The sequence below is a fragment of the Spermophilus citellus genome (genome assembly GCF_964194105.1).
Source record: "Spermophilus citellus genome assembly, chromosome: 10".
Taxonomy (NCBI): Eukaryota; Metazoa; Chordata; class Mammalia; order Rodentia; family Sciuridae; genus Spermophilus; species Spermophilus citellus.
In genome coordinates, this window is record NC_138197.1 from 31470234 (window position 1) to 31486193 (window position 15960).

The 15960-nt window shown below is 44.4% G+C and overlaps 1 protein-coding gene and 2 long non-coding RNA genes across 3 annotated transcripts in view; 1 reads left to right on the top strand and 2 right to left on the bottom strand.

The window, feature by feature from the left end:
* LOC308658393 overlaps positions 1-5618 on the bottom strand; it is a 15771-nt gene extending 10153 nt beyond the window's left edge. Inside the window, exons 1-2 of the long non-coding RNA XR_014024162.1 lie at positions 5487-5618; positions 4525-4762 (exon numbers count right to left, since the gene is read on the bottom strand). This is a non-coding gene — a long non-coding RNA (uncharacterized lncRNA). The remainder of the gene's footprint in view (positions 1-4524; positions 4763-5486) is intronic.
* Positions 1-14953, top strand: part of NCAPD2 (non-SMC condensin I complex subunit D2) — a 27345-nt gene extending 12392 nt beyond the window's left edge. Inside the window, exons 11-32 of the mRNA XM_081310977.1 lie at positions 67-201; positions 299-386; positions 485-665; positions 2715-2839; positions 3598-3834; positions 4139-4313; positions 4563-4647; positions 6712-6845; positions 7152-7284; positions 7378-7462; positions 7540-7707; positions 7914-8086; positions 9144-9255; positions 9553-9676; positions 9754-9909; positions 10262-10439; positions 10525-10619; positions 11179-11259; positions 11404-11587; positions 12510-12636; positions 12715-12870; positions 13092-14953. Of these exons, the coding sequence (XP_081167103.1) occupies positions 67-201; positions 299-386; positions 485-665; positions 2715-2839; positions 3598-3834; positions 4139-4313; positions 4563-4647; positions 6712-6845; positions 7152-7284; positions 7378-7462; positions 7540-7707; positions 7914-8086; positions 9144-9255; positions 9553-9676; positions 9754-9909; positions 10262-10439; positions 10525-10619; positions 11179-11259; positions 11404-11587; positions 12510-12636; positions 12715-12870; positions 13092-13177 (3018 nt within the window). The 3' untranslated portion in view covers positions 13178-14953. The remainder of the gene's footprint in view (positions 1-66; positions 202-298; positions 387-484; positions 666-2714; positions 2840-3597; positions 3835-4138; positions 4314-4562; positions 4648-6711; positions 6846-7151; positions 7285-7377; positions 7463-7539; positions 7708-7913; positions 8087-9143; positions 9256-9552; positions 9677-9753; positions 9910-10261; positions 10440-10524; positions 10620-11178; positions 11260-11403; positions 11588-12509; positions 12637-12714; positions 12871-13091) is intronic.
* On the bottom strand, positions 6720-15903 carry LOC308658391. The gene is made up of 3 exons (XR_014024160.1): positions 15791-15903; positions 7602-7673; positions 6720-6858 (listed from the first exon to the last, which is right to left on the bottom strand). It is a non-coding gene; the product is annotated as an uncharacterized lncRNA (long non-coding RNA).
* Positions 15904-15960: the final 57 nt, after the last annotated feature.

The following is a 15960-nucleotide window of genomic DNA, read 5'->3' on the forward strand; positions in this document are numbered from 1 at the left end:
CCCCCAAAAAAGATCAGAATTGATGATGTGGGATGTGAGCTGATCCTTCTCTTCTCACCCACCTAGGCCCTTCCTCTGACACGTTTCCAGGCAGTGGTGGTCTTAGCAGTGGGACGTCTGGCAGACAAGTCAGTGCTAGTATGTAAAAATGCCATCCAGCTGCTGGCCAGCTTTTTAGCCAATAATCCCTTTTCCTGCAAGGTAAGTAGACTTGGTCCATTCAAAAGAGAAGGAATGAAATGGAAACAAGGACAAAATTATGTCACTTAGTGACTTGATACTCCCTTTACCTTGATAGCTTAGTGATACTGACCTTGCTGGACCACTACAGAAGGAGATACAGAAATTACAAGAGATGAGAGCCCAGAGGCAAACTGCCACTGCTTGTGAGTAATTGCTGTGTGAAGAAGAGTTCTCACCCCATCCAGCCTTCTTCTGTGGTCAGAAACTCCCTTGAAAGAGACTAAGTGAAATTCTCATTCAGCTGCAGCAGTAGACCCAGAGGAGGAGTGGGAAGCCATGCTGCCAGAATTGACGTCTACCCTTCAGCAGCTTCTAAAGCTTCCCCAGGAAAAGGAAGAGATTCCTAAGCAAATTGCTCATACAGAGACCACAGAAGGGGTGAAAGGACGCATCTATCAACTACTTGCCAAAGCTAGTTACAAGTATGTTAAAGAATGAGATTTCCAATGATCTGTTTGGGTTTAAAGTTAATCTCAAAAAAAATTAAACAAATCCTCATCAATTTGAAGAATGTCTATAAGTACAATTTTAATTATATAATCTTATATAAATTGCTTAACTCGGTTTTGTTATCTCTAAAATAAGAAATTGAGTAGATAATATGATATCTAATGACTTTATTTTTTTATTAATATCATTGTGTTTTAAAAGTATTTTTTTAGTTGTAGATGAACACAATACCTTAATTTTATTTTTTATGTGGTGCTGAGGATCGAACCCAGTGCCTCATGTGTGCTAGGCAAGCACTCGACTGCTGAGCTACAACCTCAGCCCTCTAATGACTTTCTAATTCTAAATATCAAATTTTCTTAAAATTATTTTAGTAATCAACCTAGTCTGAATCTCTTAGAGAAAAGATTTCTCCCAGTGTTTTGGTGATTCTAGAACTTCAGAGCAGCTTAGAAATAAAAGCCCTTATAACTGCCAATATGTATTCTTAAATTTCCACTGCATATTGATTATTTAATTCTTTCTTAATTAGGCTGTTCAAAAAAAGAGGGTGACTAGTTTGCCCTCTAACATCTCTATCTCTATTTTACAGAAGCATAAGTAAAAGCTGTAGTTTTATAACTGCTTCTGTCATCCTCTAAGTACTCTAGTATTTTCTCCTATCAGAAGGTTTCTTCTCATGTTGCTAATGTTACCCCCCACACCCTTCAGAAATCCTTAGCAGGAGATGCTGGGTCAAATTCCTAATTGACATTTTAGCCTAACAACCAGCAATTTTTCCTCTCTGCTTTTTATATAGTCTGCTTTAAATTTTTTTAAAATATATTTTTTAGTTGTGGATAGACAACAATACCTTTATTTTATTTATTTTTATGTGGTACTGAGGATTGAACCCAGTGCCTCACACAAGCGCTGTACCAACTATAACCCCAGCCCTGTCCTTTTTTTTTTTTTTTAAGGTTCCAGGGATTGAACTCAGGGGCTCTCAACCACTGAGCCACATCCCCAGCCTTATTTTTTGTATTTTATTTACAGACAGGATCTCACTGAATTGCTTAGTGCCTCGCTCTTGCTGAGGCTGGCTTTGAACTCGCGATCCTCATGCCTCAGCCTCTCAAGCCACTGGAATTATAGGCATGCTCCACCAAGCCTGGCTTGCCCATTGATATTTTAAGTAGCTGATATCGTCAGATTGTCTACCCATTTTACAAATATAGAAATCGTGCTGGGGTTGTAGCTCAGTAAAGTGCTTGCCTAGCACGTGCAAGGCTCTGGGTTTGATCCCCAGCACCACATATAAAAATAAATAAATAAAGATAATGTGTCAAACTATAACTAAAAAATAAATATTAAAAAAAAAAAAACAGAAATAGAGGTCGGTTAGGTGACTTTTGATCATCACACACAGCTAGTAAATAGCAAAGTGAATCTAACTCTTCAGAGTACGAATCCAGAGTTGTTTTTCTTCCAGTTACAAATTTAAACATATATTAGAACAAAACTTTTTTTTTTTTCCTGGTGGATTGAACTCAAGGGTGATTAACCACTGAGCCACATCCCCAGCCATTTAAATTTTTTATTTATTTATCTTTTTTGAGACAGGGTATCACTAGGTTCTTACAGTCTTGCTAAGTTGCTGAGGCTGGCTTTGAACCTGTGATCCTTCTGCCTCAGCTTCCTGAGCAGCTGGGATTACAGGTGTTGGTCACCACTGCTGGCTAGAACAAAAATTTTTTAAATGGCTTTTTTTTTTAAATCCCTGGGTAGGCATAAATTAAATTACTTTTTTAAAAACCTTTTTTTTTTTTTTTTCCCTAGCAGAAATCTAATTTTTAAAAAATTAGGCAAGGGCTAATAATGTTGCTCAATGGTGGAATATGTGCTTAATCTGAGATGTATTCCTTTTCTTTGGGGTACTAGGCCCCAGGGGCTTGATGGAAACATGAGGTAGGTTTCCTTACAAAAGACCATAGCAACACTCTTTTGGATGATGAATTGGTAACGGGTTTGTGTTCTTTCAGGCAGGCCATCATTCTTGCTCAAGAAGCCATAGGCCACTTCCAGGAGTCTGAACTCTTCAGTTATGCAGACCCAGAGGAGTCAGAGGAGACCAGGTTTCTAAATCTCTTAGGAGTTATCTTCAAAGGTTATCCTTTTTCTTCTTCATTCAACAAACAAAACAATCCAACTAGTATGTATTGAGCATTTACTTTATGACAGATACTGTCCTGGCTAACAGAATCTGGTGCCTAAAAGAGGCTAGAGGGGAGTTGGCAAGGCTTCTGCTCTGGAATGGGAATAGCCTTGTTGCAGGGTGACTATTCAGGAATCTTTTTTTGAGAAATGAACCACCAAAATATCTTAGGGTTTTTTTTAATTGTTGTTTTGTTTTTAAAAAAAATTATTTTAGCTGTAGATAGACAAAAATACCTTTATTTAACTTATTTATTTATATATGGTGCTGAAGATTGAACTTGGTATCTCACACATGCTAGGCAAGTGGTCCACCACTAAGCTATAGCCCCAGCCCCATAGAATAGGTTTTATTTATTTATTTTAAATAGTTGAGACAACTTATTTATTTTATTCTTTTTTGGGGGGGGGTTTACCAGGGTTTGAACTCAGGGGCACTCAGCCACTGAGCCATATCCCCAGTCCTATTAGAGAGAGGGTCTCACTGAGTTGCTTAGCACCTCACCATTGCTGAGGCTGGCTTTGAACTCATAATCCTCCTGTCTCAACCTCCCAAACCACTGGGATTACAGGCATATACCACCGCGCCCAGTTTAGAATAGTTTTTAATTTCATACCTTCACATTGTGGGGAAAAAAATCCAGGGATGGTGATAGCTGTTGGATTCCCCATATTCCCTTAAAAACTGTCCTGTACTTCTCTAATTTCTAGGCCCAGTAGCTTCCACAAAGAACAATTCTCAGGGGTCTGATAAGAATGTGGTTCTAGGACAGACTAACTGTAAAGATACTCCCAGTGTATCAGAACCTATGAGATCTGAGCAGAATGATGAGTTGTTGAAGCAGGAGATGCTGGTGCAATATCTGCAGGATGCTTACAGCTTTTCCAGGAAGATTACAGAGGCCATTGGCATCATCAGCAAGATGATGTATGAAAACACGACTACAGGTAGGCCAGGGTCTCACACAGAAAGGACTGCCTCTTTGAATTGGAAAACTTGTCCCATCTATATTTTATTGAATTCTCCCTGCTCCTTTAAATGACAACTGTTCTTTCCTTCCATTTGCTTTGTACAGCTTATATATCTTAATATATATAGAATTTTGTGATAAAGCATTATGAGAGAAGTTGACATTCTCCAGGAAAATGAGGAAGATCTCCACTTGGATGTTACTATGTTAAGAAGAGTTTTTTCTGTATATTGGAGGAGTTTTGTCAAGTAGATGGGTGACATTTGTATCTGTCCTTTCAGTGGTACAGGAGATAATAGAATTCTTTGTGATGGTATTCCAATTTGGGGTACCCCAGGCCCTGTTTGGGGTACGCCGCATGCTGCCACTCATCTGGTCTAAGGAGCCTGGTGTCCGGGAAGCTGTACTTAATGCCTACCGCCAAATCTACCTCAAACCCAAAGGGGATTCTACCAGGTACATGGACTTCTTTTGTCTTTTTGAGGTTACCTTCTCACAGGATTTTTCTAGTCTGCTAAAGTTAGAGGGCCATCCTTCCCCCACAGGAGTTTCAAATCCTTATAATAGACTTCAGGTAGAGCTGAATTTCCAGTGAAGCCTATCCTAAACAATTATTTGACAATATGATGGGAAAACCCTAATAACCTGTCTGCCAAGTTCAACTCACCAGTCTTTCAATGACACCAATCTCTGCTGTTCCCACAGAGCCAAGGCCCAGACTTTGATTCAGAATCTCTCTTTGTTGCTAGTGGATGCCTCCATTGGGACCATTCAGTGTCTTGAGGAAATTGTAAGTCATCTCACTTTCTCTCTTTTTATTCATTCAACAAATATTAGCAAATATGTGTTCAGCAGTTTACTCGGCCCATAAAGAAGTGTAAGATTATTAACTTTGACATTTCCAACTGTAAAAGAAACAATAATCTGGTTGATAGTCAAAACACAAAACATTTTTAGAATAATGCAGCAAGTTGATAATTGTTATGATAAGTGGCAATGATTAAAATAGCAATAATAATAAAATAACAACACTTAAATGATGTTTCATGCTCCACAACTCTGTAAGGAAGTTTTCTTTGTTTTTTAAAATGAGAAATCTGTGAGTCTTAGTAGGAGGTTAAGGAACTTGGCTAGTTACAGCTAGTTAGTGACAGGCTATGAGAACTCCAGAAAACATACTTAACTTCTGTGCTGTTCATGGATCCACATGGAACTTGGAAAAAATCAGTGCTGATGTATCACTTTAATAAATGTAGTTTTGAAGGCATGAGGAATATGGAGTGGGAATGAGAGCTGTTTGTGGTAGAATGGTCAAGGGAAGCTGTGAAAAGGTAGTAGGACTTGAAAGAGAAGTAGAATATAAAGAGTTAGAGACTAGAGGGAAAGCATGTCAGATAGAAACCCAAGGAGACAAGCTGTGTTGTAGAATAAGGAATATTGTATTCTGGCTCAAAATTATCTAGAACAGAAGGTAAAATTGGGAATGTAGTTTGAAACTAAATTGTGAAGGTCCTGAATACCTTTCAAAGTCTAGGATTTCATGTTAGGCAAGGACCCCAGCATTTTAATGAGGCAAACCTCCTATGAAATATTTGCATTGTGGAAACAAACAGTGAAGGTAGTACTGACCTCTAGCTTCCACTGAGAGCAGCACTGCTGCCTGCTATATTTTTCTCTTCCCTGGGACCTACCCTGGTGGTGGCAGGCAAGTGGCCTGAGATCTCCCAGGCTGGTAAGTAGTCAGGAGCCTGTGTGGTAGGCAGAGTGCTGATTCAAGTAATAAATAATAGAACTGTGACAGGAGGAGACAGATGTTTGGTGAGACTGACCCAGCAACCACATACAAGGTGGTTGGAGAGGGGTTAGGTACAGTACAGTCTACCACGCGGCCTGCGCAGTGGTTTCATTAATGAGGTTCTGGCATTAAGTTAGTTAGAAGAGATCAAAATAAAACACACAGACAGTACCTTATTTTATATTGCTAGGTCCGAGACGGCTCGCCTCCCTGGTCCCCGCCTCAAGCCGCCCAGCAGGGCAGCGAGGATTACTCTGGGCTAGCAGGAGAGAGAGAGAGCGAACACGCCGGGGAGTAGCCTTTTATTTGGGGGGACAAGAGATTCAGGGGAGAATTCCATCCAATGAAGGTTGAGGGGGGGCTGTACTCCAAGGTCAGGGTCAGTGATTGGGTCTCCAGGGTCAGTGGTTACGCACACCCCCACACGGATGGGCTCTCATCAGGAAAGGGTCGGGATAGCTCCGACACAGCCAGAGCGCCTCAGGCCCTTAACGGGAGTCACCCAATCACGTGTCAGAATGGCTCCCCACAGTACAGGAAGGTTACTGGAGGCTACTATAGGTGTACAAGGGGTAAGACTCTGATCTGGAGGAATAGCTACCAAATTGGACATACCAGAAGACAAATATTAAAGGAAAGATAGGTAGGACTAATTCATAAAATTCAGTGACTGAAATTTTAAGTATGTGTAATTAAGAGAGAATTGGTACTATTGGCAAAATGAAGAGGCAGGAAAGAATGATAGCTTACATTTTATACAGGCTGTTTGTGGCAATAGCAAGAAAACCTTCTAGAATTCTATAGAATGTAGTCAGAACTATGGATCCACATGGAACTTGGAAAAAATCAGTGCTGATGTATCACTTTAACAAGTGTAGTTTTGAAAGCATGAGTACAGAAAATTGATACAGAAACACCTATTTTACATATTGAGTATCCTTCTTCCTTTTCCATTCCAAAATATTGGTTTTACCCGCTTAAGGTTCTCAGTCTTGTCTTCAGAGAAGTGGGCCAAAGGGATTTGTTTTTTGGCCTGAGCCTTCTTTCTTCTCTCCTCAGCTCTGTGAGTTTGTGCAGAAGGATGAGTTGAAACCTGCAGTGATCCAACTGCTATGGGAGCGGGCCACTGAGAAGGTCCCCTGCTCTGCTCTGGAGCGCTGTTCCTCTGTCATGCTTCTTGGCATGATGGCACGGTGAGGCCCAGCTCTAGTAAGCAGTAGGGTGGGAGAGAAAAGAAAGGTTCTGAGAAGGTTCCTTCTCCTTTGGTATTAGCAATAAGACCCAGCTGAGCTCTGCTGGGAGTTGGCTACCTAAATCCTTCTGTCTAGTAAAAATAGATTCACTAGAACCAGAGGGATCCAAGGGGTCAGCCCTGTGTCAGCCTCACTAGTTCCAAGGCTCTGGAAACCCCATGCTGGGCGCTGGTGCCTACCTATTGGCATTGTCCCCCAGAGTCTTGTCCAAGACTACCTTTAACTTTTATGGCTTGCTTCCCCTAGAGGAAAACCAGAAATTGTGGGAAGCAACTTAGACACGCTGGTGAGCATAGGGCTGGATGAGAAGTTCCCACAGGACTATAGGCTGGCCCAGCAGGTGTGCCTTACCATCGCGAACATTTCTGATAGGAGAAAGGTATGTGGAATGGTTATGTCGAACTAAGGAAAGTAGAGATCCTCTTTTACATCCTCTACACACACTTGCACTCTGTTTTCCTTGTTTCCACAGCCTTCTCTGGGCAAACGTCACCCTCCCTTTCGACTTTCTCATGAACATAGGTTGTTTGAGCGACTTCAGGAAATGGTTACTAAAGGTGAGCTATCCAGAAGGGCTTTGGCAAAACTGGGAACATTTGTCTACAGTGAACAGCTTGTCCCTTCTCTGATTTAGGCTTTGCCCACCCAGACCCACTCTGGATCCCATTCAAAGAGGTAGCAGTAACCCTCACTTACCAACTGGCAGAGGGCCCTGAGGTGATCTGTGCCCAGATGTTGCAGGGCTGTGCAAAGCAGGCCCTAGAGAAGCTGGAGGAAAAGAGCATCAGTCAGGAGGATCCCAGTAAGTGGGCAGAGATTTGCTGGGCCTTGGGGTGGGCAACCAGCTTCTGCTATTTTCCCTACAGGGCCAAAAGCTACTGCTACCACCCCTTTCTACAACCTCTCAGTCCACAATGTCTCGTTTTTGTCCAAATTGAAGTTGAAACAATAAGTTTGATGGAATTTGACCATATCTTTCTCCCTGCCTTTTCCTTTTCCTTCCTTTAGAGGAAACTGTTCCAATGCTCCCCACTTTTCTATTGATGAACCTGCTGTCACTGGCTGGGGATGTGGCCCTGCAGCAGTTGGTACATTTGGAACAGGCCGTGAGTGGAGAGCTCTGTAGGCGCCGAGTTCTTCGGGAAGAACAGGAACACAAATCCAAAGACCCCAAGGAGAAGGTAAGCAGAGCACCTAGGTGATGGGTTCCTGTCCCCAGCATTTCCAGAGTTATTTCATGACCTTGGGTCAGAACGTTTCCTTCTGGGGATCTCTGCTTCTCTATTAAGTGAAGATTCTCTGCCTCTTTGTTGCTAATAACCTGGGAAAGAATTAGTGTAAACAAAGGTTGAACAGTCTGTCCATGCACACCAGGAAGGAAGAGTATTAGATAAATACAGACTACAGAGCTAGGCAACTCAGCATAAGATTTAGGCTCTACCTGAGGCAATGTTTGTTAGAACATCATGAACCCAACCCCCTGCCCATCAGCTTTCACTACTGGCCTAGCACATAGGAGGACCTCATGTCTTTTCCACTAAAGGCAGCTTTTTTTGCAAACAAATAAGACTGCCTTGGAATAGTCTGACCTTCTCTTTGACCTTGAACCATTGTTTGGCATGATCCATTTGTTTTCCATATACAATAACTACATCTTCTGTGAGAATTAAGAAAAAGTATAGAAATCTGATTAAAGGACCTAGTTTTTTCCTTATTTAAGAATTCTTGGAGCTGGGGTTGTGGCTCAAGTGGTTAGGTGCTCACTTAGCACCTGTGAGGCACTAGGTTTGATCCTCAGCACCACATAAAAATAAAATAAAGATATTGTATCCACCTAAAACTAAAAAATAAACAAACAAAGAAATAGAATTTTTTCTCAGCCAGGCATGGTGGCGCATACCTGTAATCCCAGTCACTTAGGAGGCTAAGGCAGGAGGATCGTGAATTCAAAGCCAGCCTTAGCAGCTTAGGCAGTAAACAACTCAGCGAGACCCAGTCTCTAAATAAAATACAAAAAATCGGGCTGGGGATGTGGTTCAGTGGTTAAGTGTCCCTGTGTTCAATCCCCAGTACAAAAAAAGAAAAGCTTTATCTTTACACACACAAACATTTGGCAATTCTATGAATGGTTTTGTAGACATCACCTTTCCTCAGATCTGTTCATGCAAAATGAAATATTAACTATAATATGATGTCTTTGGTCACCCATGATCATATCACCATGATCTTTCCCATTAGAATTCAAGCTCTGAGACCACCATGGAGGAGGAGCTGGGATTGGTGGGTGCCACCGCTGATGATACAGAGGCAGAGTTAATCCGTAGCATCTGTGAGATGGAACTGTTGGACGGTAAGAAAAATTGCTAGGTGATCTCCCCAGTTAAGATAACCCATCCCTTGCCAGGCACCATGGCACATGCCTGTAATCCCAGCAGCTCGGGAGGCTGAGAAAGGAGGATCACAAGTTGAAAGCCAGCCTCAGCAACAGCAAGGCGCTAAGCAATTCAGTGAGACCCTGTCTTTAAATAAAATACAAAATAAGGCTGGGGATGTGGCTCAATGGTTGAGTGCCCCTGAGTTCAATCCCCAGTATCAAAAAAAAAAATAAAAAATAACCCATCCCAAACATAGAGTATTCTTCCAACAGGCAAACAGATCCTGGCTGCCTTTGTTCCACTTTTGCTTAAAGTCTGCAACAACCCTGGTCTCTATGGCAACCCAGACCTTTCTGCAGCTGCTTCACTTGCCCTTGGAAAGTTCTGCATGATCAGGTAGGCCCTCAGTTGATACTGCCTCAAAGAGGATGGAGATGAGATGGCTTCTCTGATGTTCTTCTCCTTGCCACTAGCGCTACTTTCTGTGACTCCCAGCTTCGTCTTCTATTCACCATGCTAGAAAAGTCTTCACTCCCCATTGTCCGGTCTAACCTCATGATTGCTACTGGGGATCTGGCCATCCGCTTTCCCAACTTGGTGGATCCTTGGACACCTCATCTATATGCTCGGTAAGAAATCTCTCACCTTTGAGTAGTCCCTGCTTGTTCCTGGAGTCCGATATGCTAGTTTGAGAGTCACTAAGACTATATTTCCCTAGTCTTTGACATTACCTTCTACTTGATACTTAACTGTACAGGCCCCTGGCTAAGTGTGACTCTAAGGGAATTGAAGCTTCAATGCAATGCCTTAGCTACAAGTTTTGTCTTTTGCCCTAACTACAGTTTTCAATTGTAGACAGCATTCTAACTGCTTCTAGCATGGCATTCTGAGGGTAATGGATCCCTGCTGAGAAGCTTTCCTACTGATTTTAGGGTATAGCTCAGAGGTCTGGGTCCCAATGACTTGAGATTTCATTCCTAGCCTCAGGGACCCAGCTCCACAAGTGCGGAAGACAGCAGGCCTGGTGATGACACACTTGATCTTAAAGGACATGGTGAAAGTGAAGGGGCAGGTGAGCGAGATGGCTGTGCTACTCATTGACCGTGAGCCTCAGATTGCTGCCTTGGCCAAGAACTTCTTCAATGAGCTTTCTCACAAGGTGAGAAGTGGAGAGGCAACGTGGGGCTGCAGAGGGAGTATGTAGGTTACCTCATCCCTTTAGCACAATTCTTTCTCCTCTATAGGGCAACGCCATCTATAATCTCCTTCCAGATATCATCAGCCGCCTGTCAGACCCTGAGGGTGGAGTGGAGGAAGAGCCTTTCCACACCATCATGAAGTACTGTTCCATGGGCCTTGGAGCACATTTTTCACTAGCACATAGGCTTAGGAATCAGACATACTTAAATTTGAATTCCATTTCAGTTTTAATCATTCATTCATTTGGCAGCACTTGAGGATGAACCCATGGTCTCACATCCCTGGCCAGCCCTCAGCTACTGAGCTACACCTCTACCCTAGAGCTGCTGCTTTTTAGCTGTATGACCTTCAGCAATAATTTGACTTCTATTTTCTCCTCCAAAAATTTCTCATAGTTCTTGAGAATACTGAATAATCTACTATTCTTAACATTGTGGAAGGCACACATTAGTACTCACAAATGACAACTTTTCTTGTTAATTTCTATTCACAATAAAAATTCCTGGGGAGTGGGTTCTCTAATGTCTGGGAGAGAACACAAGGAGCAGTGAGGCAATTAGAGGGCCATGACCAAGAACATTCTTCTATTGAGCAAAGACAGAGAAGTCTGGTGCTAGGTGAGGGTCCAGCATAGGTCTTAGAGGATGAGGTTGGAGGTGCTCTTGGCTGATCCCACATCCTCACTTCCCCTTCTGCAGGCAGCTTCTCTCCTACATCACCAAGGACAAGCAGACCGAGAGCTTGGTAGAGAAGCTATGTCAGCGGTTCCGCACAGCTCGGTACATTGCCTTTCCTGAAAGATCTTTGTGTTGACAATAGCCACATGGGGGAAAGAACTACCAGTGATATACCTGGGACCAAGGGAGACCTATGAAGGATAACCCTTTGTGAGCTATTGCTCACAAAGCCTTTCCCATCTGCAGAACTGAGCGACAGTACCGGGACCTGGCCTACTGCATGTCACAGCTTCCCATCACAGAGCGAGGCCTACGCAAGATGATGGACAATTTTGACTGCTTTGGAGATAAACTGTCAGATGAGTCCATCTTCGGAGCTCTTTTGTCCATTGTAGGCAAATTGCGGCGAGGGGCCAAGCCAGAGGGCAAGGTAAGCAGCACAGTTTAATAGGGGTTGCTCTCCCTAGGCAGTGTTCTGAGGCTCTTGTGCTCACACTATTGTATGACTTATCCCCAGCTTCACTATAACTATGTTACCAAGATGATTTGAGAATAGATTTTTTTTTTAATTTTGTTTTATTTTTTTGAAACTAGGGATTGAATCCAAGGGCAATCTAGTACTGAGCTATATTCCCAATTATTTTTATTTTATTTTGACACACGGGCTTATTAATTTGCCTAGATTGGCCTCAAACTTGTGATCCTCCTGTCTCAGCCTCCCAAGTCATTGGGGTTAAGGATGTATTACCACAATAGGTTAAGATCCAATCTTTCTGTCTTCAATTCTTCTTTTTCTTTCTTTTCTTCTTTTTTATAATAGACTTTCTTTTTTAGAGTAGTTTTAAATTCAAAGCAAAACTGAACGGTGAGTCAGAGTTCCCATATACCCATCTCCACACACACAACCTTTCCCCATTCTCAATTTCCTGCACCAGAGTGGTACATTTGTTACAATCTATATTGACATACATGAGTGACATGATTGAATTAGTAACCACATTAACAAATCATCACCCAAAGTTCATAGTTTAGATTAGCATTACTAAATATAATGACACGTGCCCATTATTACATTAGAATAGTTTGCCCTGAACATTTCCTGGGTTCTATCTATTCCCCCCTCCTCCCTCCCAATTCCTAGCAAGCACTGATCTTTTTATGTCCTCCATGGTTTTGCCTTTTCTAGAATGTCAAAAAGTTGGAGTCAAATAGCATCTAGCCTTTTCAAATTGACTTCTTTAGCTTCGCAGTAAAAATTTGCCATTCTTCCACATCTTTCATCACTCTGTCTTTTCAATCATAGAATAACAATGTCTCCAGACTTGCTGTTTATCTCCTTTTTTCCTTGCCAGGCTATAATAGATGAATTTGAGCAGAAGCTTCGGGCCTATCACACCAGAGGATCAGATGGAATAGAGGAGCTTGAGATTGGCCAAGGAGGTAGCCAGAGAGCCCCATCAGCCAGGAAACAATCTTCTGGTATGGGACACAGCCTCACAGTGGGAAGCCCACAAGCAGCAGTTACCTTTCTTTTAATCACATCTCCTTGTCTTTTAGTCCCTAGGAAGCAGCGCTTGGCCTCTGCCTCCTCGGACAGTGACTTTGTAACACCCAAGCCTCGGCGAACTACTCGCCAACTTCCAAAAACTCAGCAGCGCACTTCGAAAAAGAAACCCAAGGTTGTCTTTTCAAGCGATGAGTCCAGTGAGGAAGGTATGATGCCCCATCTTGGATGGCTACTTTTGATGGGATCCCTGTTGTAGGGCACAACTGGGTATAGATTCTCTTTGCCCCACTGCCCCATGATGTCTTCCTCTCTGCAGTTTGGATTTATCTCTACAGTGTGGTGTGGAGCTGTCATATTTGTTCTCTGAGATCTATTTTTCACCATCTTTGTGATTCAGCTCTTTTTATTCCTCCAATCCTTTGAATAGAGCTTTCAGCAGAGATGACAGAAGATGAGACACCCAAGAAAACAACCCCCCTCCGCAGAGCATCCACTCTCAGGCACAGATCCTAAGAAGTCAGATTACCTGTTCTCATCCCTGCTGTGCAGGGTATCCTCTGGGATGATCTTGAATCCCAGTTCTCTTATCTCTGTATAGTATTGTTTGCCTGTCACCTTGTTTTTTTTTAATACAAAAATGATCTTTAAAATTCAAGGCATTTCTCTAAGCTAGCCTGCCTGAATTGGGTTGACCTGCTTTCACTTTGCAATAGATGTTTGCCAGTCTCCTTGTATTCTAATGAATAAATGCTTTTACATACTTTTTAGACATTTCTGTCCTAAACTTATCTTTGGGTCTTTTTTTTTTTAAGTTGGACACAATACTTTTATTTTATTTATTTTTATGTGTTGCCCAGTATTGATCCCAGGGCCTCACATGGGCTAGGCGAGCACTCTATACCACTGAGTCACAACCCCAGCCCTTGTCTTTGTTTCATCTTTACATTAACCCAGATTCAGGTAATCTGGTGCTGGTCTCCAAATCTCTGATGAGCTTCGTGCTCCCCTTCACCTGCACAAGTGACAAGATGGCCCCGCTGTGGAGAATTACGCAGTTTCTAGGCTCTAAATTAGTGCTTCTCAGCATGGGGGGTGGGGAACAACAGACTTTTGACAATGCCTAGAGACTGTCACAGCCTCCAATGAGTAAAGACCAGGGATGTTGGTAAACATCGTACAGCCCAAAAGACAGATTTATTTGACCTAAAATGTCAATAGTGCTCAGGCTGAGAAACCCTGCTCTAGACTAAAGGTTGATTTCCTCCATATTCCCTGCCCTGTCCCATTCCCATCCCTGAAGACTAGCTACTGGCCTGGCCTGGTTGATCCCCTCCAGCTCTATAGAGACAAGGTGTGCCTACCAGGGGTTCCTTACTATGTTACCAGGTGTGCAGTAGGTCTAGCCCTTTAGGTGGAGGCCACACTATTCATGGTGTCCTTGAAGCCTGCCCATTCTTCTCTAGCGCCCCAGTCTTATTTCTGCTGAGTCATCTGGAACCAGAGGCAGTAAGCCTGTTGTCATGACCACATTCCTGTCTTTGCTGTCATGACAACAGCACAGTGCACCAGTAGCACTCCATGGGCACTGAGCTCTCCACCTTTTTTGGGGTGGGGTTCAGGGAACAGTAATGAGAAATGACAAACATGAGGCAAAAGGGAAGATGATACTTCACAATCACACTTTGGACAGAAGCATGGAAGGACTCTGAGGCCTTTGGGGGGGAAAGGGTTAACGTTCCTTTGTGGGCCTCTGCTGGAAGGAAGCAGTCTCCTCAGGGGTGCTGTGGGCTGCTTCCCCCACCACTCAGGCACTGCAGCCTCCGCCCACCCCTCCTCATCCTGTGCCCACTTGGCCTGCTCTTGCTGCTCATGAAAAGCCTGGGCACTGGCCATGCAGGTGGCTGCCAGGCATGGACACAGCCTTGGTTCTGGGGCCTCAAGAAGGGAGGGCCCTCCCAGAAAGGCAAGGAACTGGGGCTGGAGTCGGGGTGCAGCACTGCATGCTCCCTGCCTTTTAAGCAAAGGTTATCATTGGGCTAGCTAAACTTAGCCACAGGCTTTTAGCTAGAAGGGCAGGGGGCTGGTCTCAGATTTCGCTGGCCTAGCAAAGCCACCCTGGATCCCCCTGCCCTGCACCAGCTGATGAGCCGCGCCCATCCCACCCCACCCCCTTCCAGTCCTCATTCCTTCCAGCCTCACACAGTTCACAAACCTGGCCCTGTCCAGGATCTCTACCCTTCTAAGAGAGAAATGGATTCCTATCATTCCCTCCCGTTTGTGGGAAGGGGCTAGGCACCTGTCCTACCACGTGCCTGAGACCCCTTCTCACACACCCCTACCTCTCTGGACTCACCCTGCCCCCAACATCCGCAGGGGCAGCCAGTGGAGGGAGTTCCTGGCTCCCTGGCCGGCCAGCACGTACTAGGATAGGGGAGGGACTTCCACCCTCACGTTCTGCTCTTCTGCCCTGGGCTACTGTGGATGAAAGGAGCACTGTCTCCTAGTGTGGGTGGCGCAGCCCTCAGGTTCCCAGGAGCAGTTCTGTGGGAGGTCTCTGAGTCTCCTCCAGCCCTGCCCCAGTGATGCCGTCCTCCCCATGGGGCCCCAACCCAGGCCTGGTGAGAGAAGCTGGTGCAGACAGAGACTGGTTTGTCTGCCCCAATTATCAGGTTTCCAGGCTGCCAGGGCCTCAGGACGTAGTGACCTTCTGTGCAGGAACCTCCCCCTCATACTCCTCCCTCTCCAGGCCCCTACTGCCTTGTCCCCAGCCCAGGCCCCCAATCCAGAGAGGCCATGAGCAAGAGATGGGGAGGGGGAAGTGGAGCCTAGGAAGCCCCCGCCCCCCCAGGAGGCGCCCGCGCTCCTCCAGGGCCTTGTTTTCAGCTGTTCCTGTATCATTACCGAAGAGCCTAGAGAAGAAGATCCTCAACTTTCCCGCCTCACAGCCTTTGAAAGAATGAGAAAGGGAAAGCCGCGAGCACTCCCGAGCTCCGGCTTTAATTCCCCACCCTTCCAGTTCCCAAAGTCCTCCCGTTTCGACTGTGCCGCAACTTTAACATCCCTGACTCCTAGATGTCCTCCGCGAGCACTAGAGCCGCGTCCTCAAGTCCACTGTCTTCTACATACCCTCAGTCCCATCCTGAGAATCAATCACAGGTCACCTCCCGAACGGGTCAATCTCAGTCCCTTCCCCCTCTCCGTCCGGAGCCCACACGTTTGGTGCGTGCACGTTTCAAGAACGGGGCGGGCCGATAAAAAAAAAGGGGGGGGGAGTGGCCCGGCTACTCTTGGTTTTA